We start from the raw sequence: 23868 nt of genomic DNA, 5'->3' as shown, positions 1-23868 counted from the left end.
AACGTGGAATAATTGTCCTACATTTGATATTTGAGTTCATCCAAGATTTATTTTAAGCAAGAAACTAAACTTATGTGCATAGAAATCGGCCCACTTAAAAATTTGGTCATTTTTGATGTCTCATATTTCCTAAACCAGTTGGCCGATTTAAGTGATTTTTTGAACATGTTATAGCCTGATTCCTTAGCAATACCACCGTAATAAGATTGTTGCTAAACAGGTAAATTTTCATTATATACCGGGTGTACCAATCAAACTGTGTTTTTTCCTCAAAGTTCGCATCACCTTGTGGAATATTCTAGCATTTATAAAATACTGAAATTAAAACCCTACTATCGCCTTAGGTTTTCTTAACATTGTGTGTTTTAGTCATTCGTTTATGTTGGATAATAAAAAAGTTAGGTACTTTAACAACTAGACATGTTCTTCATCAATACACGGTGTTTTTAAATAAGTGCGACTTTAAGGGGTAATTCTGCATGAAGAAATAATGACAGTTGGCTTTATACACGTATGTCCGCAAATATTTCGTTTCCGAGATACGGGATGTTGAATTGTTTCTTACAAACTGACGATTTATTTATTGCTTTAAAACCAGTTGAGATATGCAAATGAAATTTGGTAGGTTATAGAGATAGTTATTGCGATTGATTTTTTGACACAAAATTAAAAATTTTATATTCACCATTAGTGTGCGTACGAGTAATATGATCGGTCATATTACACGTATGCGCGCTAATGGTGAATACTAAATTCTTAATTGTATGTCAAAAAATGTGCAAAAACTACGTCTTAAAGCCCACCAAATTTCATTGGCATATCTCAATCGGTTTTAAAGCAATGCAATAAATCGTCAGTTTGTAAGAAAAAATTCAACATCCCGTATCTCGGAAACGAAACATTTGCGGACATACGTTTATAAAGCCAACTGTCATAATTTTTTCATGCAGAATGATTCCTTAAGAGGATCGGTACGTATTTTCGGCTGCAATGCCATTCAAATGGGGATTCATTTTTTTCGAATCCTGAGAAAACTAATAAGTATTTTTGAAAAATTTAAACGCAGAATGAAAGATTACGTTATTAGCGAGGGCCGAAAGTCCCTGAAAACTTCTATAATGTTTATTTAAATAAGTTACAGGGGTGAAAAACTAAGAGAAAATTTAGTGTGATTTTTAATTTCAAATATCTCATTCAAAATAAACTTTTTATTTATTCTAAGGGACTTTCGGCCCTCGGTAATAATTTAATCTTTCATTCTGCGTTTAAATTTTTCAAAAATATTTATTGGTTTTTTCAGGATTCGAAAAAAATGAACACAATGCCGTGGTAATATTTTCCAAATCTATCTTTGTCTTACAACGCACTCAGCCGAAGATAATATTGTCAGCATATATTGTCAGTCAGACACTGACAATCAGTGACAATTTTAAATATTTGACATTGCATCGGGAATATGTTGAGTTATTGATTAAATTATATTGATATATAGTGTATTTGATAAATAATTGATTTAAGACGTGAACTTAATAAAAAGTTATTTATTGTGTATTATTTGTGGAAGATCCAAGCAGAGAATACATCAGGATAATATATTCTGTGATCCAAGTATTTTGTTGTTAAAGATGTTGAAAATTGTAAGCGTTCCATAACAATATATTATTAAAAAATCAACACTTTTCCTCTTTTCTCGATTGAGTATTAGTTTTTGTTTTACAAATAAATTATTACAATCACTGAATACATAGTTAGTGAAAAAATTATCACATTTATTAACTGAATTAATAATTTGCAATTATAAAAATAACAGCTATCCAAGAACATTCAAAAGCCATCTCTTTAAATTAATGATGACATTTTCAAGTAGAATGACATTCTAGTAATGTTTACATATCCATACCAGTGTGAATTTTACTACACATAATTTGCCGTGTAAAGACAGAAAAAGTAGGGATACACGTAAAATATTTGCGAATTATGTACCCATAGCCTTAAAGTTTGTCGCACTTATTTAAAAACACCGTGTATTGATGAAAAACATGTCTAGTTGTTAAAGTACCTAAATTTTTGATTATCCAACATAAACGAATGAATAAAAAAACAGAATGTTAAGAAAACCTGAGGCTATAGTTGGGTTTTAATTTCAGTATTTTATAAATGCTAAAATATTCCCCACGGTGATGCGAATTTTGAGAAAAAAACACAGTTGATTGGTACACCCGGTATATAATGAAAATTTACCTGTTTAGCAACAATATTATTACAGTGGTATTGTTAAAGAATCAGGCTATAACATGTTCAAAAAATCACTTAAATCGGCCAACAGGTTTATTAAAAATATGAGACATCAACAATGACCAAATTTTTAAGTCTGCCGATTTATTTTTAAGTCGGCCGATTTCTATGCACGTAAGTTTAATTTTTCCCTTAACTTCTACGACCCTCTATTTTACATTTAAGGATCATTTCTAGTGTTCTATATCGATTTCCCCTCACTGTATGTCCCAGACAATTCTAGTCATGCTTAATACTTTTAGTGTCCACACTTCTGTACCATACAAAAGTGCAGACCAAACATAGCACTTAACCATTTTTTGTCTTAGCTCTAAACTGAGATGATTATTGCAAAGAAATGTCTTAATTTTCATAAAAGTAGTTTTATTCATTGCTATTCTGCGTTTTTTTTTCTACACTGAGCATCAAAATTAACGCACCACTTTAAAAATGGGATATTTTTGATCGCTCATATTTCCTAAACCGATTTCAGTGATTTTTTTAGTATTATAGCTTTATTCTTCAAGAATATAGATGTAATAATATTATTGCTAAACAGGTAAGTGTCATTGTATACCGGGTGTAACAATGATAGTGTGTTTTTTCCTCAAAATTGGGAACACCCTGTGGAATATTCTAGCGTATATAAAATATTGAACTTAAAACTCAACCGTAGCCTTAGGCTTTCTTAACATTTTCCTTTTTGATTCTCACATCTCATATCTCAGAAACAAAGCATTTGCGGACATATGTTTATAAAGCGCAAACGGTCATTATTTTTTCATCTAGAATTACCCCTTAAAGTTTGTCGCACTTATTTAGAAACACCCTGTATTGATGAATAACATTGCTAGTTGTTAAAGTGCCTAACTTTTTTATTATCCAACATAATCGAATGAATCAAAAAGCGAAATGTTAAGAAGGCCTAAGGCTACAGTTGAGTTTTAATTTAAATATTTTATATATGCTACAATATTTCACAGAGTGTTCCAAACTTTGAGGAGAAAACACACTATCATTGTTACACCCGGTATACAATGACATTTACCTGTTTAGCAATAATATTATTACATCGATATTCTTGAAGAATAAAGCTATAATATACTAAAAAAATCACTAAAATCGGACAACAGGTTTAGGAAATATGAAACTTCAAAAATGTCCCATTTTTAAAGCGGTGCGTTAATTTTGATGCTTAGTGTATGTCTGGAGCTAGTTGGTCCGTTACGACAGTTCCCAAAAATGTCATTTTGTGAAGTTTTTCAACAAGTGACTCCATTTAATTGAATCTCTGTATCTATATCTGGATGTGGGCTACGATCAAAAATTTGGTTTTACACTTTCCATTTCCTCTTCTACGATCAAGCAGAATTTGGAGACCTTCAATATTATCTGACAGAATTACTGTATCGCATGCATGTACACTAAGTAGTTCGCCGTTGATTTTTATTTCATATGGCTGTCTCTCGAAGTGCTTTTTTAAATAACTGGTCCGAGTAAATATTGAATAATGGGGGGGGGGGCAAAATGCAAACTTGTCTGACTCCTCGTTTTATGGACATTTCGTCGGTTATTGTTCTCAATTTTTATGATAGCAGTTTGATTACAGTACAAATTGTTAATGATACGATGACCTTTGTCGTCTATTCCTATATTTGTTAGCATCTGCATTAATTTTACATCTGTACTTTATTTAATTCCTTTTCGAAGTCCACGAACTATGCGAATACATCTTTTCTTTTATCACGACATTTTTGTAATACAACAAGGGTCTCCCTGGTTCGCATAGAATTTCTAAAACCAAATTGGGATTCTGTTGTGAAGTATTGATATGTTAAGAGTGTGGCTCATTAGGCTGATTAATCGTGTGAGCATTTTCTAGTATTGTGTTATATAGGGATTGCGACCAAGATGGGCTTGGTCTGTGGGAATCACTCCAGTGTTATATCTTTTATTACAAAGTTTTAATCATTGTGTAATCGTCCAAATTTATAAAAAAAAATTTAAATGTCTAATGTTAAGCACCATTAATGTGGGATATATGTTATTTACAGGTAGATGAAGCTGATATTGATCTGGTTGGATCACCTGCAGGTGCCGGCAGAAACAATAAACGTCCAAATCCTTCTAATGATAACATTATGCGAATAATACCGTGTAAAAGAAAACCCGGACCACTGCCCAAGAATTTTAAATTTTCTAGACCTAGTTTAGATTCTTCGCAACCTCCAAGTCCTCAAGGCTCTCCCGTGCCTTCGCCGATACCTTGGTAAGTGATTTTTAAAATTATATTGTTTTGATTATGGCAAATTTGAACTTGTTTTTTGTTAAAATTTTACCACTACATACAGTCTTCTGACGAAATAGCTAATGTTCAAGTCTACTTTTAAAGGCTTCAAGCCTACTTGAGATCGTTGGACAGAATCATTGTCGGGCATATACTACAGTAAAACCTCCATCACTTAAGATGAAATAATCCTAATGATACCTACTAATATGCAATTTTCGTACATATACATCTACAGAAAACTTGTTCAAATTTAAATTTCCATCTAAATGCCACTTTGTAAAGTTAAAAATAATTTTTTTTGACAAAAAAATTTTTTGGTTTTGTCCCATATTCTTTTTTACGGGGTTGTTGTAGGCATCGCTTCGCGAAAGGCTTCCATCCCTCCGTTTCAGAATGACGTTTGGTAGAAGTCTTTAGTATTTATACAATACAATTTTTTCAAAGTTCGCCACTCACACCATTTTTGGTCAATTTCCATATTTTTTCACAAACATTATTTTATAACTCTTTTCTACGCAGTTTTAGGTATATGCAATGGTACTGTTACAAAACTTGACTTTTCTATGATCTTTTAGGCACTAATGTTTAGTTTTAGTTGACTTTACTTATTTTGAATAAATAAATAACTTACTTCTAAACAAATGAAAAACACTGAATTTATATCCTTTATTTTACAAACTACGATATCTAATTTATTTATTTATTACACTAAATCTAATAATTTGTCTAATTACAAATTCAAAAATATACCGCGCCCGTTACATATCAAAGTACACCGACGTTTTCAAATTCACAACTGTTCTACTAATTCCAAAAATCCCTATTTATAGGGATGTATAAGGGATATTTAATGTATAAATACATTATTACAATGTTCTAGAAATAAACAACATCTCGAAAAAGGTTAAATAATATTTATGACTTTAAAAGAATTTACTTGAGAAGTCTAGAACAATCGAACATCATAAATCATAAAAAAAGAAGGGTCTTGTTTACATTAAAATTATAATAAATAGGCCAGTTCGTGAGCAGCCTGCAGCGTCACAGTACATTCAATATAAAAAAAAATACCTTTAAAATGGTTTATTGTAGTAGATTCTAGGACTAATTTTAACATGGTTCTTTAAAGTCTTCTATTTTTTCGATTTTCTCTAACTTCTACTGCTATTCTTTAAATTTTCTCGTTTTAACTTCGTTCCTTGTACATTTAAGTACATATATCTGGACCTTGGAGGTAAACCTAACCTATGTCATTTCGAGCAACTGTGTTTAGCTGTGTTTGCAACAAAGTTTAGAGCACTTAGGATGTTAATAACAATCTGATATATCCCATAATTAGTTGAAAGACAATAATATGACCATATTTTAATGATAATATATAACCAATTTGTATAATCCAACTAATAAAATAAGTGGATTAAAGAAACTTGTTCAAAATAACACCATGTCGACATAGTGTAATTTACCTGCGAGGTCCTGATATGCAGTGCTAAATAAGAAAAGAAGATTATTGAAAGAAAATGGTCTAAAATGGTCTCATAAACATCATAAAGAGGAGAAAAACAGAATATTTCGGCCATATAATTCGAGGACAAAAATACCATCTACTTCGCCTTATGATGCAAGGAAAAGTAGAGGGAAAGAGATGAATTGGTCGAAAGAAACTTTCATGGTAGCATAATATTAGACAATGGTGTGGTTCCACGGTAGAATAATTATTTCACGTAGCAGCTGATAATGAAAGGTTTCAGGAACTTGTAAACATGATGATTTGAGTACGGACACGGCACCTAAAGAAGAAGAAGAAGAAAATGGTCTATTGTAAAAGATTCTAGCACTAACAGTAACGAAGATATGGTTCATTAAAGTGTGAAAGTGTGATTCGGGTTCATTGAAGTGCTTATAACTGTTTACACTTCTTTGCTTGTAGAAGGTATGTATATACATTTCCGTAACACAAAAAATAGCGCGCATTACACTTTGATGAACCATATCTTGATTGGCATTAGTCCTTCAATATTTTATAATAGACCATTTTAAAGTACAGGAAATAAGCTTTCCTTCTTATTTGGCACTGTATATACAAAGTACAAGGAACGATGTGAAAACAATAAATTTAAAGAACAACCGTAAAATGTAGTAAAAATCAAAACTTTAAAAAGAGGGTAAACCCTGTAGTTGGCTGTATACCTTCAATATAACAACGTGGAATGAAGTAAACACTTCTGTTGTGTGTAGGCATATATGAATTTATTAAAAAATCCTTAAAATTTATACACGAAAGAGTGGAAGTACAAAACGTTTTCGCTCAGACTGACCATCGTCAGTGTAAACGTCCAGTGTACAAGTAATTGTACATTGCATTAAGTTGGTTCGTAACCTCTCACCTGATCACAAGTACCTACCTTGTGCAATTTTCGAGCAAGGATGATATACATTCACATGTGATCTTTAAATCTTAAGTCATCGACTTAATGTCGACCACTTTTTAATATGGAAAGTAACAATAATGTATTTTAGAGGTTTTTATACCTATTGAAGTGGCTAGTTACAATTACTTGTACACTGGACGTTTACACTGTTGATGGTCAGTCTGACCGAAAACGTTTTGTACTTCCACTCCTTCGTAGATAAATTTTAAGGATTTTTTAATAAATTCATATATGCCTACATACAACAGAAGTGTTTACTTCATTCCACGTTGTAGTAAAAATCATTAAACGTAAAACATTTTGACATACCATATCTCACTTACAATTAGTCATAGAACTTTGGTAGATCCTATAGTATACTAAAGTATACCATATTAATAGTAATTGATTTTTCTTTTTATTAAATGTCTCATTGCATATACCTAAAACTGCATATACCTAAAACTGCGTAGACAAAAGTTATAGAACAATTTTTGCGAAAAAAAATAGGGAAATATTTACCCAAAAATGGTGTTAGTGGCGAACTTTGAAAAATCGTATCTCAGATACATACTATAATTTTAAAAAGGAAGGATATAAGTTTTTTTCTGTGAAAAATTGCCTATAACTATATACCCGTGGGAAAAAGCTATAGGACAAAAAACCAAATCGCGTTCATTCGTTTTTTTAATATATTTTTGCCAAAAAAATTACTTTTCACTTTAGAAAATAACATCTCGATATGAAATTTAATTTTGAACTTTTCTATAGATATATACAGTGCACTGGAATAAGTGTTACCCCCCCCCTTTATTAATTGATCTATTTTTAGCACATAAGCAAAACGCTCGAACAGGTCGATTTTTAAAATAATCATAGTACATCATAGCATCAATGTTTCGAACTTTACTCGATCCCTCTTCAGGTGACAGGCATAACTTTGATTTTTTTAAATGGGAAAGTACATCAGGTGACACCTCATTTAAACGCTTTTGAAATACTGATTACAAAAATGGATAATACTTCAATCCTTTTGGGAGAGCGTAGGTACCAAAATTAGGCCGAATTCTTTTTAAATGCATTCATTTTTTTTTCGAATCCTGAGAAAACTAATAAGTATTTTTAAAAAATTTAAACGAAATATTATTATATTTAGAATGAAATATTACAGTATTATCGAGAGTCGAAAGTCCCTGAGAACTTCTATAATGTATATTTTAATAAGTCACAGGAGTGAAAAGAAGAAAAATTTAGTCTGATTTTTAATTTAAAAATATAAATATCATTCAAAAGACATTTCTTGTTATATGTAACACTTGTTATATGTAAAGACATTTCTTCCGCAATAATGTAATATTTCATTCTGCGTTTAAATTTTTCAAAAATACTTTTGCGTTTAAAAAGAATTTGACTGAAATTTTGCGCCTACGCTCTCTCATAGGATTAAGTATTATACATTTTTGTAATCAGTATTTCAAAAGCTTTTAAAAGAGGTGTCGCATGATGTACTTTCCCATTTAAAAAAATCAAAGTTATGCCTGTCACCTGAAGAGGGATCGCGTAAAGTTCGAAACATTGATGCTATAATATACTATGATTATTTTAAAAATCGACCTGTTCAAGTGTTTTGCTTATGTGCTAAAAATAAATAAGTTAATAAGGAAGGGTAACACTTATTCCAGCGCGCTGTATGTACAAAAAGTGCATATAACTCTATTCTATTTTCAAAAACGCACCCCTTTAGATGGTAGTACTCCGCGGTTTGTTCATATTTGGGTGTCCATTAACCATATGAAACAAACAAACAAATTTAACGTTGTAGTTCCTTTCTAAAGTACACAATCAATAGTCTAATAGTTAAAATGCTCTTGTATGGTACCAAATATTTTGTTTTCTTATAGGTTGAACTCGATAGAAAAAGAAATGCCCCGTTTCGACGAGCCCCCTAGTTTGATCAACGGTCTGGAGCCTAGTCCATCAGCCAGTCCAATCAGTGAGCGTTCGAGGTCTCCATCACCGACAAATATCACCCCCGAACAACCCTCGTACAGCGTAGGAGAATTAAGTTTCAATTTACGCAATACTTCCAACAATTACAGTTACACCAGCGCGGGTAACTTGGAAACGACTACTACCAACTCTCTAGGTGACTTCTATACCAATATTTCTCCAACGGACGATAAGCAAATTTCGCAGATTTTGAAAGAAGCTAACTTGAATCACAACAGTTTTGGATCGTTTAATTCGTTCTCTAATATTATTAATAATAATATGATGACCGAAAAACCATTCAGGGTGAGTATAGATACAGTTGTAGTACCGTTATATGATACAGTTGCAATTAATTTCTGCTTCTAGAGATCCTCTTTCTTCTATTATGTTTCTTCAATTTCTATATTAAGTTCTTCTCTTATTTCTCCTATCTGAATAACTTTTGTTTTGTTACCGTTTGTCTTCATTCCGTTGTCAGTGAGTACTTCCTTCTCTGTCCCAAAATTATTCTGAAGTTCTTTTTCAGTTTTTGCAGATTTCTGTACCCTACTTTCAGCTTTTTACTCCTTGTTGGGTATTTCTTAAACATATCGTCCAAATAAATTGGTAATAGTGTTGGGCTAAGTGCTCCTCCCTGTCTTAAACCGCCATTTATTGTAAACGTATCTGATGTTGAATTATTTCTAATAGGGAACTTGCACATTTTTTTATTACATAATAATGTTCAGTTTTGTATAAAAATGAGATTTCCAAAATTTCACGCTTCAAAAACTCATAATAACTTAGAAGTACAAATTTAAAGTCTTCGGTATCTTAAAATAGGTCAAACGGCCCGTGACGTCACTCAGTTTAACTATATGGTTCCGTTTATGGTTATAATTAGGTATATTCTTCTTCTTCTTCTTCTTTAGTTTATTGGCCTCCACCTATTTTGGTATACCTCGTCGCGAAATAAAGGAAAAATATTTATATTCTATTAACATTTATCGTATGTCATTGTAATAATATATACCAGTTTGTTGACATTGGAGTTTGATATAGTTATTGAAGGAAAGGAAAGAAGGTTTACTACGGAAAATAAAACCATTTTGTAAAAGTACAGTTTTCTATGAATAGTTCAAACGATCAAAACACTTGTAACGTCAAATAAATGTATTTTCTACTGACGTTTATAACGTCTAATTTAAAATTCTGTTTACTTTGTTGGAAAAATGTAAATGTACAAACGAATGACGTCACGACGCGTTTTAGGCTACCTGTTTTAATTTGAATTTTTAATCGCCTTTGGGGGCCAAACGAAAGACCTACAAAAAATTTTTATCTTTGATACATGTTTTAAATTATGTTCTGTTGTGATTTATAACATTTTTTTCGAATTTAAAAATTTATGCAAGTTCCCTATTACAGCATTGTTGTTCTCATTGTATATTTGTTGTATTTTTCTTAGTTGTCCATTCCTTTTTCTCTTAGTATTTTCCATGGTTTCTGTCTTAGTACTTTATCGAAGACTTTTTCTAGGTCAAGAAATGCTATGTTTTTTCTCATGAGGATCTTTCAGTGCGTCACAGTTTTTCGATTTCTTTCTAACGCATTAAATTGTATGTGACAGAAAAAAACGCACGTCGGTGATTACATTTTGTCGGTGACATTTATAATATTTATTCTAGTTGTCAATAGATGGCGCCATAATCGAAAATAAAATAATTTGCAAATTAAATAATAAATTGCAAATAAAATGTGACAACTGTCAGATTTAACTAAAATGTCATGTCACTAAAATGTATATTATCACGGACTTACCTTTTTTTCTATCATTTGTGACGCACTGAAAAATGCTCATGAAAAGAAGCATAAGTATATTTTCTGTTCCTCTTCTAGCACTTTTTGTATTATCTGTTTTAAAGTAAATATGTGATCCTCTGATCTTGTATACTCCTACCACTTCTAAATCCACTTTGTGCTTCGTCTAGTGTGTGTATTGTTATTATTCTTAATTGTTTGTTTATTATTTTTTCTAAGAGTTCCATACATGTATGTAACAACGTCAATCCTCGGAAATTATTACAATCTCTCCTATCTCCTTTTTTGTATATGGTCACTATTAATTTGTGATACTTTCCAATCTACCGGTATATCTTCATTTTTCCATATTTTATTCATGATTTTTTGTGATATTTGTTCTCCATTTTTCCTCATGATTTTTATAATTCCTGCTATTATTTTATCCACTCCTGGAACTTTTCCATTATTCATCGTTTTTATTGCTTCTTCTAGTTCTTCCTCGTTTATTGAGTTTTCTTTATTAATATCCAATATATGATTTTGTTCTTCATTAATATCGTCTTGGTTTATATCCGTTAATAGTTCCTTTAGTGTTGTCTCCATCTTTTACCTATTTTTGAAGTTATACTTCTTTAAGCGCGATTGAGTGTGAATTTTTATCCTGGACGCATGCGCACACAGGCAGTATGTTGTTAGTTGCTAAATCATTCAAGTTATGTATGTATCAGCGCAAATAAGGTTTGAAAAGAATATGTTAGTGTTTTTAGTAAATATATTTATTATAATTTTTGTGTATTTGGATTTGTCTTCCTCGGGAGTATTTAATATTAACATTTTTATATTTTTATACTTCACTTGATCTATTTGTCACCGTGGTTTGTAATTACGTCCGAGAAGTCTTGTAAACAAAGCCCTGATGGGTTATTGGTAGAGCATTCGACTACAGTTCGCAGAGGTCCCAGGTTCAAATCCGGACAAGGACGATTCTTTTTCCTTTTTTTAATTTTTGGTATTGTTTTAATAAAAATTTTTTGAAAGTGGTAATATCAAAATTATTTTAATAAATAAATAAAATACAAATAAACTGTTTTAAGTATATTTTTCGTTGAAATCATAATAATAGAAGTATAACTTCTCACTTGCGTACAAAGTACACACACATTCTTTTTTTTTTTTTCTATTATTCTCCATTTTTCTTGTTTTTTGTGTTCTTATCGTCTTTACGGTTATTAGTCCAGGAACCGAAGCATTTCACCTCGCAATTTTTACAGAATGGATCGATTTGCTTGAAAATTTGAAAATAATTAGTGGATACTTCAAGGATCAAAATCTATATGATGCCAAAAGGCGCTTTTACCATGGGGTCGGTTGCCACCCCATCTTAGGGGTGGAAATTTTTTATTATATTTTGACTGCAAATGTTGATAAGAACATTCATTCTAAGCAAAAAATGTTCTATACATTTTTTTGATAAAATTAATACTTTTCGATTTATTCGCTATCGAAAATGTTAGTTTTATTTAGAAAAAATCAATGTTTTTCGATATATACTCATTTACCATTCACTCAATTTTTGCCGTAGAAAAAATTTTTTCCACCTACCTCTACCGAAAGTATACTTTTCCGGACCTGATTGTAGGGAGCAAAGTTGTACTTTTCCTCCCTAGGGAGGAAAATATTTTTCCTCCCTAGGGAGGAAAAGTAAAAGTGACGTCATAATATTTCATTCATGAAATATAACTTACTGACGCCCTGTATAATATCTATTTTCTATTACGGAGTATCTATACATTTTAACGTTTATTTATAAAACATCCTATATTTTGCAGAATGGTAAAAAACAGTAAATTGTTATTTTGATTTAACAATGTTTACATTAATAATTTGACTTATATTTGACAGCTGACAGTTATATTGTACCTACTTGTTGTTTTAGTTCTAATAAATTTTGTTGGTTAGTTACATAAATAAATTAAGTAAAAATGACAAAATTACTTGTTATTTGAGGAAGGTGGAAAAACCATATGTATAACATGGGAGTAAAGTGCCTTTTCCTCCCTTGAATGATTACTGCCCTCCGCTACGCGTCGGGCAGTAAACTTCATTCTCGGGAGGAAAAGTTACACTTTCCTCCCTTGTTATACAAATAGCTATTTCAAACCAAGTTCTTGGAAATTAAATAGCCTACAATTTCATATAAAAACATTTTTTCGTATATCTGATGCTAATCTTTCTATTTTGAAGAAAATGGCATTTTTTACCAAACTACAAAAAGTTGTTATTCGCTTTTAACTCTAGTTTTTTAAAAACTAATCATTCTAAGCCAGTCAAACTTTTAAAATCTATTAATAATATATAAATAAAGAAGAATTAATAAGGCCAATTGCTAAAAGCAAAGCTAACTTACATTATTATGCTTCCAATTAGATTTCTTTTTTTTTTTTTTTTAAATATATTGATTTTTTAACCGTAACCTTTTTAATTTTTATCTTAGAAAGTTTGTTAAAAAACAATTTTGTAGGTTTTTACAAGATCTATAAGACTATTAATACCAAATCCTTTTAAAATCCTCAGTCGCAAAAAGTGGTGACTTCGCAGTCGCAGAAAGGGTTGGTAAAGGTGATTTTTGCATGTTATTACAAGTTTTAATTATCAATAGTTCACTCAATTTTTACCGTAGAGTAAATTTTTGCAAATCAAGTTCTTGGGAATTAAATAAGCTACAATTTTATATTTAAATATTTTTTTGTATCTCTGATGATAATCTTTCTATTCTGAAGAAAAGGGAATTTTTTACCAAACTTCAAAAATTCGATATTTGCTTTTGACTCCATTTTTTTAAAAACTAATCATTCTAAACCAGTTAAACTTCTAGAACCTATTAGTAATACATAAGTAAAGAAGACGAAATAAGGTCAATGACTAATTTTAATCAGGGTGGTGATTAGGGGTTTGCTATCGATCACTTTTTCGCTGAAAAATATAGGGTCTGACATTCTTTTCATTATAAGCCACCTAATTTTGGAGCTAAAGACTTTTTTTATTTCTGAAGATAGATATTTTTAAATACTTTAAATTAGTTTAAACAAGTGATCCTCGAAAAATGCATAGTTTTCCCGTCTTTTGACTTTGAAACTACAATATTTAGCATTTGCCAAAGAAGACCTAACATATAATAAAGTATAGCTCGATTACTATTGGTCTTAAAGAACATTTAAAAAAACGGTGTTGTTGATTTTTTCAGAAGGTACATTTTTTTAAGCAAAGTTATTTTGATAAAACAAAAACTTTTTGAGTTATTTGCAGAAAACTGATTAAAAATATTAATTTTTTTAATATAAAACTAACACTTTCGATAGCGAAGAAATAGAAAACTATTAATTTTATCAAAAAAATGTATAGAACATTTTTTGCTTAGAATGAATGTTTTTACCAACTTTTGCGGTCAAAATATAATAAAAAATGTTCACCCCCAACATGGGGTGGCAACCACCCCCATGGTAAAAGCGCCTTTTGGCATCATAAAGATTTTGATCCTTGGACTATCCACTACTTATTCTCAAATTTTCAAGCAAATCGATCCATTCTATAAAAATTGCGAGGTTTTGTCCTATTTCAAGCTTCATTACTTGGACTATATGTAGAATAGCTTCTGTTTATTATATCTTCGTCCATTTAATCTTAGAATTTTCCCAATTATCTCTCTTTGTTGCTGTTACTAATATTTTTACCCTTTTTCTTTCATTTTTATAGTTATTGTAATTCTAGTTTGTTTTATCTTTCAGAGCATCATAAATACAGTATGCGGCAAAATAAACAATACTAAAATGAATATTGAAATTTTTATGATTATACACTAAGCATCAAAATTAACGCACTTCCTAAACCTGTAGTCCGATTTGAGTGATTGTTTTAGTATATTATAGCTTCATTCTTCAAGAATGTCGATGTAATAATATTGTTGCTAAACAGATAAGTGTCATTGTATACCGGGTGTAACAATGATAGTGTGTTTTATCCTCAAAGTTTGGAACACCCTGTGGAATATTCTAGCGCAGCGGTTCTCAACCACCGTGTCGCGACACACTGGTGTGCCGGAAGAACCTATCAGGTGTGTCGCGAGATTTGCGAATACGATATTTTTATTTATATTTTTTTACTTGTTATAATATACCAATCATGCATTCAACCATTTTTTAACTATTAGGTATATACCACGTTATACCAATCAATAAAGTGCCAATCCGTAATAAAAAAAAATAATATGCTTAATATATTCATCTCTACTTACCTACCACTAGCAAAAATGTGTACATATAAGGGTGTCGCGAATCTGTAAGGAGTACGTTAGTGTGTCGCTGAGTAAAAAAGGTTGAGAACCGCTGTTCTAGCGTATATAAAATATTGAAATTAAAACTCAACTGTAGCCTTTGGTTTTCTTAACATTTTGTTTTTTGATTCATTCGCTTTTGTGGGATAATAAAAATGTTAGGTACTTTAACAACTAGCCATATTATTCATCAATACAGGGTGTTTCTAAATAAGTGCGACAAACTTTAAGGGGTAATTTTCCATGAAAAAATAATGACCGTTTGCTTTATAAACATATGTCCACAAATGCTTCGTTTCCGAGATACGGGATGTTGAATTTTTTCTTACAAACTGACGATTTACTTATTGCTCTAAAACCGGTTGAGATATGCAAATGAAATTTAGTAGATTTTAAGAGGTAGTGATTGCGCATTTTTTGACATACAACTAAGAATTTTTTATTCACCATTGGCGTGCATACCGGATGTATCTAAAATGTTTATACCCCATTGCACGCCAATGGTGAATATAAAATTCTTAATTGTAAGTCAAAAAACACGAAATAAAACCTACTACCTCTTAAAACCTACAAAATTTCATTTGCATATTTGAACCAGTTTTAGAGCAATAAATAAATCGTCAGTTTGCAAGAAAAAATTCAACATCCCGTATCTCGGAAACAAAGCATTTGCGGACATATGTTTATAAAGCCAACGGTCATTATTTTTTCATGCAGAATTACCCCTTAAAGTTAGTCGCACTTATTTAGAAACACCCCGTATTGAAGAATAACATTGCTAGTTGTTAAAGTACCTAACTTTTTTATTATCCAACATAATATGCGAATGAATCAAAAAGCAAAATATTAAGAAGGCATAAGGCTACAGTTGAGTTTTAATTTCTATATTTTATATACGCTAGAATATTCCACAGGGTGTTACAAACTTTGAGGAAAACTCACACTGTCAATGTAACACCCGGTATACAATGACAATGGTAAATATTCTTGAAGAGTAAATATACTAAAAGAATCACTCAAATCGGACAACAGGTTTAGGAAATACGAGACATCAAAAATGTCCCATTTTTAAGGTGGTGCGTTAATTTTGATGCTTAGTGTATATTTTGTATTCATAATATTGGGACCGTGCAAGTTCGGCAAAGCGACCTCTATTTCTACGCTCTGTACTTTTATTCGCACTTTTAATTATATTGGCCAATTATATTAGTCCTGGTTGCTGGATAATTGTCAAGGCCATAGTCCAAAAAAATAATAAGAAGAAAAAATAAGATGCAGGTTATGTTTAGCAAACGTAAACAATTGTATGTAGTAAATAAATAAAATTAATTAAATTTACCTTTATAAAATAATTGCATATCATATCAATATTGTGGAGCAATATATAATTTTTCTGCGTCAATGACAGAAGGTATGAAATATACGTCAATTTGACAATTTCAATTGACAATATGAATTATTTAAGATAGTTGCAATATTTCTCCGCGACTCGCGCACGGTCGTTTCTCGTTTCCCTTTCCAAGTACTTGCACACCGCGAATAGCCTTGCAAACATTATTCACGACGACATTCTCTATAAAACAGATATTAAAGATGCCTTTTGGCATGAAAAAAATCTTTAATTCCAGTACGCAATTCCGGAATGTCAGACGGTGGATCAGTCTGCCTCCTTTAGCATTCCACATATACAGCGTGTCTACTTGAGTTGGAAACATATGGGAAACTTTTTTATTATTAATTTTACGAAAAAAAGTTATTCTTTATTAAAAGTTCTGCATGCCCCAAAACCTAAGATTCAATTATCAGATATTAAATTTTCTCAATATTATACGAGGTATGTCAAAAAATATGAATTTCGGCTAAGGGTAAAGTACCTTTATTTCTCTCAATATCGAAAATTCTTATGATAAAAAGTTGTTTGGAATTAAAAACTAAGATGAAATATGCAATTACATGCTTCTTATTGAAAAAAAAAATATTTTTCTCAAATTTATGGATACCCAACATCGTTTTTAATTATTACAAATATCATAACTCGTTTATTATTCATTTTACGAAAAAAAGTTATTCTTTATTAAAAGTTCTGCATGCCCCAAAACCTAAGATTCAATTATCAGATATCAAATTTTCTCAATATTATAGGAGGTATGTCAAAAAATATGAATTTCGGCTAAGAGTAAAGTACCTTTATTTCTCTCAATATCGAAAATTCTTATGATAAAAAGTTGTTTGGAATTAAAAACTAAGATGAAATATGCAATTACATGCTTCTTATTGAAAAAAAAAATATTTTTCTCAAATTTATGGATACCCAACATCGTTTTTAATTATTACAAATATCATAACTCGTTTATTATTCATTTTACGAAAAAAAGTTATTCTTCATAAAAAACTTTGCATGGTCTAAAATCTAAGACACAACCATTATATATCAAGTTTGTTACTACGGCACTGTATGATATTATACCTGTTTCAGTTGTGTCCGAATTAAATACTAGTTTTAGTATAAAGTGCTCAAGTTTAATTTGTTTCGAGTATATCAAGGTATTTATAAACAGTTTATTTATCACTGCAGCATTTTGAACGCATAGTTAATATTTCTGTTATCGAGTATTTTGTGCGAATTTCAAATATAACCTCAACAATTCAACTTCGATTTCCACGATTTCTTATCAATTAGCAATTTAATTGCTTTGATAATTTACCAGTGGCGTATCTCTTGCTATCTACCTAACGGATTTGTATATCCAAGATGCCTTCAAAAATTGCTTGTAAATGTTGTGAATTATCATTTGATGGCCATCTTATGGTTACATGCTGTGTTTGTAAGGATACCTATAAACATTCCTGTGTTGATATTACTTCAAATGAAGTACGTATTCTAAATGGTAATAAAGGATGTGATTGGACATGTGTGGGTTGTAGAGGTATTGGTAAAGATCTCAATGAATTAAAGGCCCTTATTCAACTCCAGAAAGACATAAAAGACTTAAATGCAGAAAAAGCTAAAACCGAAACTTCTGTAGATTTTGAAGATTTGGTATCGGAAGTAACCGATAGACTAAAGCGTAAGAAAAATGTCATGTTCTTTAATGTTGCTGAACCGGAACAAAATACACCATCCCAAGAACAAGCTAATTACGATAAAGAAGTTATTTCAAGTATACTGACTTCATTGTCTCCAGAGCTGTCAAACATTAATATGAGTATCGTTAGACTGGGTACTGCCGATAAATCAAAAAATAGGCCAATTAAGATTACAGTTGAAAATGAAGATATTGCGAGGAAAATATTAATAAACTCTAATAAACTTAAAGCAAAGAAAAATTACACAAATATAGGGATTTCTGCGGATCGTACTAGACGGCAATTAGAATATTATAAAAAAGTTAAACAAGAGCTATACGATAGGAAAAACTCTGGTGATACTAACTGTCGGATAAAATATATCAACGATGTTCCAAAAATAGTATCTTTAAACTAAGTCAACCCAACAGTATCTGTAACGAAGAAATCAAAGTTTACTATCAAAACGTCAGAGGACTTAACAGTAAAATAGACATGTTCTCTTCAAGTGTGAGTGATTGCGAATATAGTGTTGTAGCATTAAGTGAAACCTGGTTGAAACCGGAAGTAAATTCTAGTGAATTATTTCCGGGTAACTATGAAGTTTATCGAAGTGATCGTAAATTTGATCAAGTGGGGTTAACTTGTGGTGGTGGTGTACTCTTTGCTGTAGATACTAGTATTAAGTCTGAGTTAGTTGATACGTCACTGTTTGCTGAAAATTTTCCCGAAATCGACTTCTTGGTGTGCAAATTGTATATATCTTTCAAATCTTTTTATTTGGCAGTTATTTACATTCCACCATCTATATCGCTTGATGAGTTTGACAGTTTTTTAGAAGTTCTTGAGGATTGGAATATTTTGAATTCGGTTAGGGTTATGATAATTGGTGATTTTAACTGCCCAAATTATGTGCAAAATAATCTTAATGATCGTAAAACAAATTCCATTAACAACTTATTAGCGTTTTATAACATGAAACAATACAACAATATTCCAAATAATCACAATAAATTACTGGATTTAATAGTTTCAAATATTTATTGTTCTGTATCTCGTGATGCTCTTCCACTGGTACACGAAGATGCGTACCACCCCTCTTTATCAATTGAACTTAAAGCTATCTTTACTAAACAAAACAATTTTGATGCAAGCATGAGTGCTAAAACTTATAACTTTAAAAAAGCCGACTATATGTCAATGTATATTGAATTCTTTTACACCGACTGGGCTTTTCTGGAAAATTTCAGCAACGTCAACCAAGCATTGCAAAATTTCTATGATAGGTTTTATGAAATCATTGATAGCCATGTGCCAGTTTATAAAAATTTTAAGCATAAATATCCTAGTTGGTATTCAAGTGAGGTCATAAAACTTATTAAGGAAAAAGCTAAATTACATAAAAAATTTAAAAAAACCAAAAATAATGATTATTACGTACAATTCAGTAGAGTTAGGCTACTAGTAAAAGAAAAAATTAAGGAAGCATATTCACTTTATTTACAAACGGTGCAAATGAAACTAAAAGATGAACCAAAATTTTTTTGGAAATTTGTAAATAATAAAAAGTCTTCTAGAATTCCTGGACAAATGGTTTATAATGATGAAATATTTAATACTCCTCAGACAATAGTAAATGCATTCAGAACATTTTTTGAAAGTGTGTATTCTCTACCTGAGATACATGAGGGAAATTTGGATTTCAATTTTGATCCCAATACTTTTTTAGATATCAGTTGTGAACCTATTAGTGAACTTGAAATTTTAGCAGCTGGAAAAAAATTGAAGAATAAATTTACTTCAGGACCTGACAAAATACCTTCATTTCTATTGAAAGATTGCCTGCATGTACTAACTAGGCCACTTTGTACACTTTTCAACTTGATTCTAAAATCATCAGTTTTTCCAGATGTATGGAAAACAGCTAAAGTTTGTCCTATATACAAGTCCGAAAATCGTACTAACATCGCTAATTATAGACCAATATCCATTTTAAATAATTTTGCTAAAATCTTTGAGTCTGTTGTGTACTCCCGCATATATCTGTCAGCTAAAAATATAATATCTGTTCATCAACATGGATTTATGAACGCACGATCAACTGTCACCAACCTAACCGTGTTCAGTCAGTATCTATGTGAAAATTTAGACGATAGAGGACAAGTTGACGTGGTATACACGGATTTCTCGAAGGCTTTCGATAAAATTAACCATTCAATACTACTTCAGAAACTTAAAATTCTGGGTATCAATAATACATATTATAATTTATTACAATCCTACTTAACACAACGTAAACAGTGTGTTTGTTATAATGGTTTTTGTTCGGACACTTATCTTGCTACAAGTGGGGTTCCCCAAGGGTCTAATCTAGGACCATTGTTATTTATAATCTTTATAAATGATCTATGTAACGTACTTGAGGATAACAAATTAATGTTTGCAGACGATCTGAAGTTATATATGTCCATTTCCTGTTTAAATGACTGTATTAGGTTGCAGGGGCAAGTTAACTTGTTGCAGGAGTGGTGTCTGAATAATCACCTTTATTTAAATATTTCTAAATGTAAAATTTTAACATGTAGTCGTAAAAATAATCCAGTCGTGTATCGTTATACGATTGACGATACAGTACTGGAGAGAAGTAACACTGTTAAAGATTTAGGAATTTATTTTGATTCACAGCTTACTTTTAACGAACACATCAATGTAATTGTCAATGCTGCATATCGTACGTATGGATTTGTTACTCGTAATTGTAAAAATTTTCATAACCTGTTTGTACTAACCTCACTATATTATAGTTTAATAAGACCGAAATTAGAATATGGATCAATTATTTGGAACCCAATATACATTCAATATGCATCCACTATTGAGAAAGTTCAAAAGAAATTTTTAAAACATTTAAGCTTTAAACTGACAGGAGTTTATCCTCCTAGAGGTTGTAATTACTTGAACTTACTCAATCAGTTTGACTTTGTCTCGTTAGAAAAGCGTAGAAATCAAGCTTCTGTCATATTTCTTCATAAATTGTTAAACAATAAGGTAGATTGTGCTAAGTTACTTTCACAAATTAATATATGGGTTCCTAGATTAACATCCAGACAACAAAATAATATATTTTTATGTAACAGAGCACAAACTAATATTTTGTACAAATCACCATTAAATCTAATGTCCCGTAATGCTAATAAATTAGTAGGTGTTTGTGATATATTCACGTGCAGCGAATGTGAACTTAAAAATAAATCACGGGCACATATTTTGAGTGTGTGAAAGTAAGTTATAAATTTATGTATTTTATTGTTTGTTTCTTTCTTTATTTTAGTATTCTTTTATTTTTCTTTACTTTAGTATCTTTATTCGTATGTGCTGTTATAAAAATCATTGTAAAATTTGCTCTGTAAATGGGAAACTGTTGGGCAATAAAGGCTATTATTAATATTATTAATTTTATACGAGGTGTGTCAAAAAATATGAAATTCGCTCAATATTATAGCACCTTTATATTTCACAGTATTTCAATTAGAAGGATGTAATTGCATATTGACACATAGTTTTTAATTCTAAACAACTTTTTTAATAACCGTTTTCAATATTGTGAAAAATAAAGGTACTTTACTCTTGAGTGAAATTCATATTTTTTGACATAACTCGTATAAAATTAATAAAATGTCATATCTGTTGGTTGAATCTTCGGTCTTAGGACATACAGAGATTTTTATAAAGAATACCTTTTTTTCGTAAAAGTAATAAAAGAGTTATCGTATGTGTAATGAATAAAAACGAAGTTAGTATCAATAAATTTGAGAAAAATTTGGAAAATATTTTTTTCCAATTAGAAGCATGTAATTACATATTTGAGCTTGGTTTTTATTTCCAAACAACTTTTCATAATAAGAATTTTCGATATTGAGAGAAATAAAGGTACTTTACCCTTAGCCGAAATTCATATTTTTTGACATACCTCGTATAATATTGAGAAAATTTGATATCTGATAATTGAATCTTAGGTTTTGGGGCATGCAGAACTTTTTATAAAGAATAACTTTTTTTCGTAAAATTAATAATAAAAAAGTTTCCCATATGTTTCCAACTCAAGTAGACACGCTGTATACGCATCAGATGGCGTTAGATCTGGTGAGTGGCCAACACCCAAGATGATCGAGCAGTATTAGAAGAGACTCCCTGGTCATGTGACAGGTTGCTCCGTCCTGCTGAAACCATTATTGATTTTAAGCTGGGACCATTTTCGCTACCTTTTCCGTATGATCGAAAACAGTACTCCACGATAAAAAAATTTTCTGCAAAACAGAACCATTCTGAAGCACCTAACATTAACACTACATTCACATACATTATAGCTACGTTTGGAAACCACTATCTTGGTACTGGGGGTTGTTACCACTGAGGATGGGGTTAATTTAGTTGAAACACTATTTAGCAGAATATATTTATTTAGAACACTAAATACGACAGTAACTAGTTGGTGGACAACGTATCTGATCTAACCATGTCGATGTCTGAATAATGAATAATCTCTTCTTTACTTTCTCCGTATCTATAAATAAATCGTAATTGTTTTGTTATGATTAACTACACCTGAATGTGACCGTGAAAATACTAATAGTAACATAATTGCTGACTCCGTTGTTTTCAAAACGAGTGGCCTACATTGCAGAAGCAATGTCACAAAATTTACGTAATGTAAACAGTACATGTAAATAATATTTGTTTGAGACTTTATTCTACCATAAATAATTCAGCATTTCCCCGTCTTCGTATTTATTTTTACATAAGATTGTGTATTTTCTTTCATGTTCTTATTAATAATCTTGACTTCTGTTAATTTCAGTCGGAGGAAGAAGACGCAGAAAACGAAAAGGAAATCGAGAATCAAAACTTCGAAATACGTCAAAAAATGAATAAACTAGTGCGTAAGCCGGGTAAAAACTTTACGGAACTTTTCGATAACATTAAAACGTTGAAAGGTGATATCGATAGACAAGTTAAGGTGGTGAGAATGATAATAAAAGAGTCATTGCGTTTCAAAAGGCAAACTCTAGCTAATTTGCTCGAGGAGCACATTCGGACTATAGTTAATGATACGAAATGATTGTTTTGAGTGTCTTTTATATTATATTATTTCTTAGAGATTTTCAAATTTGTATATAAATCGAATCGAGCGAGTAGAAGTAATTTTTTATAAAATTATTTAATAAAATACATTGATTTACAGAGTTTGATATATTTCTTTCTTATAAATTTGTTATTTGGTCAGTATTAAATTTTAATACTGACGTGAGAGAAGTGTTTTCAGAACTCGAGGAAGAAACAGTTAGTCTGGGCCTTCTAATAAATGAAGAGAAGACGATATACATGCTCCTAACCAAAAATCCAAGACCAAGAGTTACGCAGAACATAACTATTGATGACCACAACTTCGAAATAGCAAAAGAATTTAAATATCTGGGGGCGGTAATCGTCTGGGAAGCTCAAAAATTGTTGCAAAAGAAACTTAGTGTATAATAAACGATCTTCGAAATAAAACTCACACAGCTCAATCATTTCCCTTCCAAATCCTTAAATTATAAACGATTACTTCGTTAATGTGAGTAAAAATATAACGTCAACTATTTTGCCGCAACAAGATCCCATTTCCTATCTCCCTAATTCAAGAAAGGTCTCTAATTCATTCTTTTTAAGACCAGTCGATAACT

General features: G+C 30.8%; 1 protein-coding gene across 1 annotated transcript in view; it reads left to right on the top strand.

Annotated features, from left to right (window-relative positions):
* LOC114343516 (integrator complex subunit 6) overlaps positions 1 to 23391 on the top strand; it is a 59761-nt gene extending 36370 nt beyond the window's left edge. The window contains exons 13-15 of the mRNA XM_028294359.1: positions 4329 to 4543; positions 8877 to 9270; positions 23004 to 23391. Of these exons, the coding sequence (XP_028150160.1) occupies positions 4329 to 4543; positions 8877 to 9270; positions 23004 to 23264 (870 nt within the window). The 3' untranslated portion in view covers positions 23265 to 23391. The remainder of the gene's footprint in view (positions 1 to 4328; positions 4544 to 8876; positions 9271 to 23003) is intronic.
* Positions 23392 to 23868: the final 477 nt, after the last annotated feature.

The sequence above is a fragment of the Diabrotica virgifera genome, chromosome 5 (assembly GCF_917563875.1).
Source record: "Diabrotica virgifera virgifera chromosome 5, PGI_DIABVI_V3a".
NCBI classification, from domain to species: Eukaryota; Metazoa; Arthropoda; class Insecta; order Coleoptera; family Chrysomelidae; genus Diabrotica; species Diabrotica virgifera.
The sequence above is the reverse complement of the archived record's forward strand: the minus strand, read 5'-3'. Positions and strand labels throughout refer to the sequence as shown.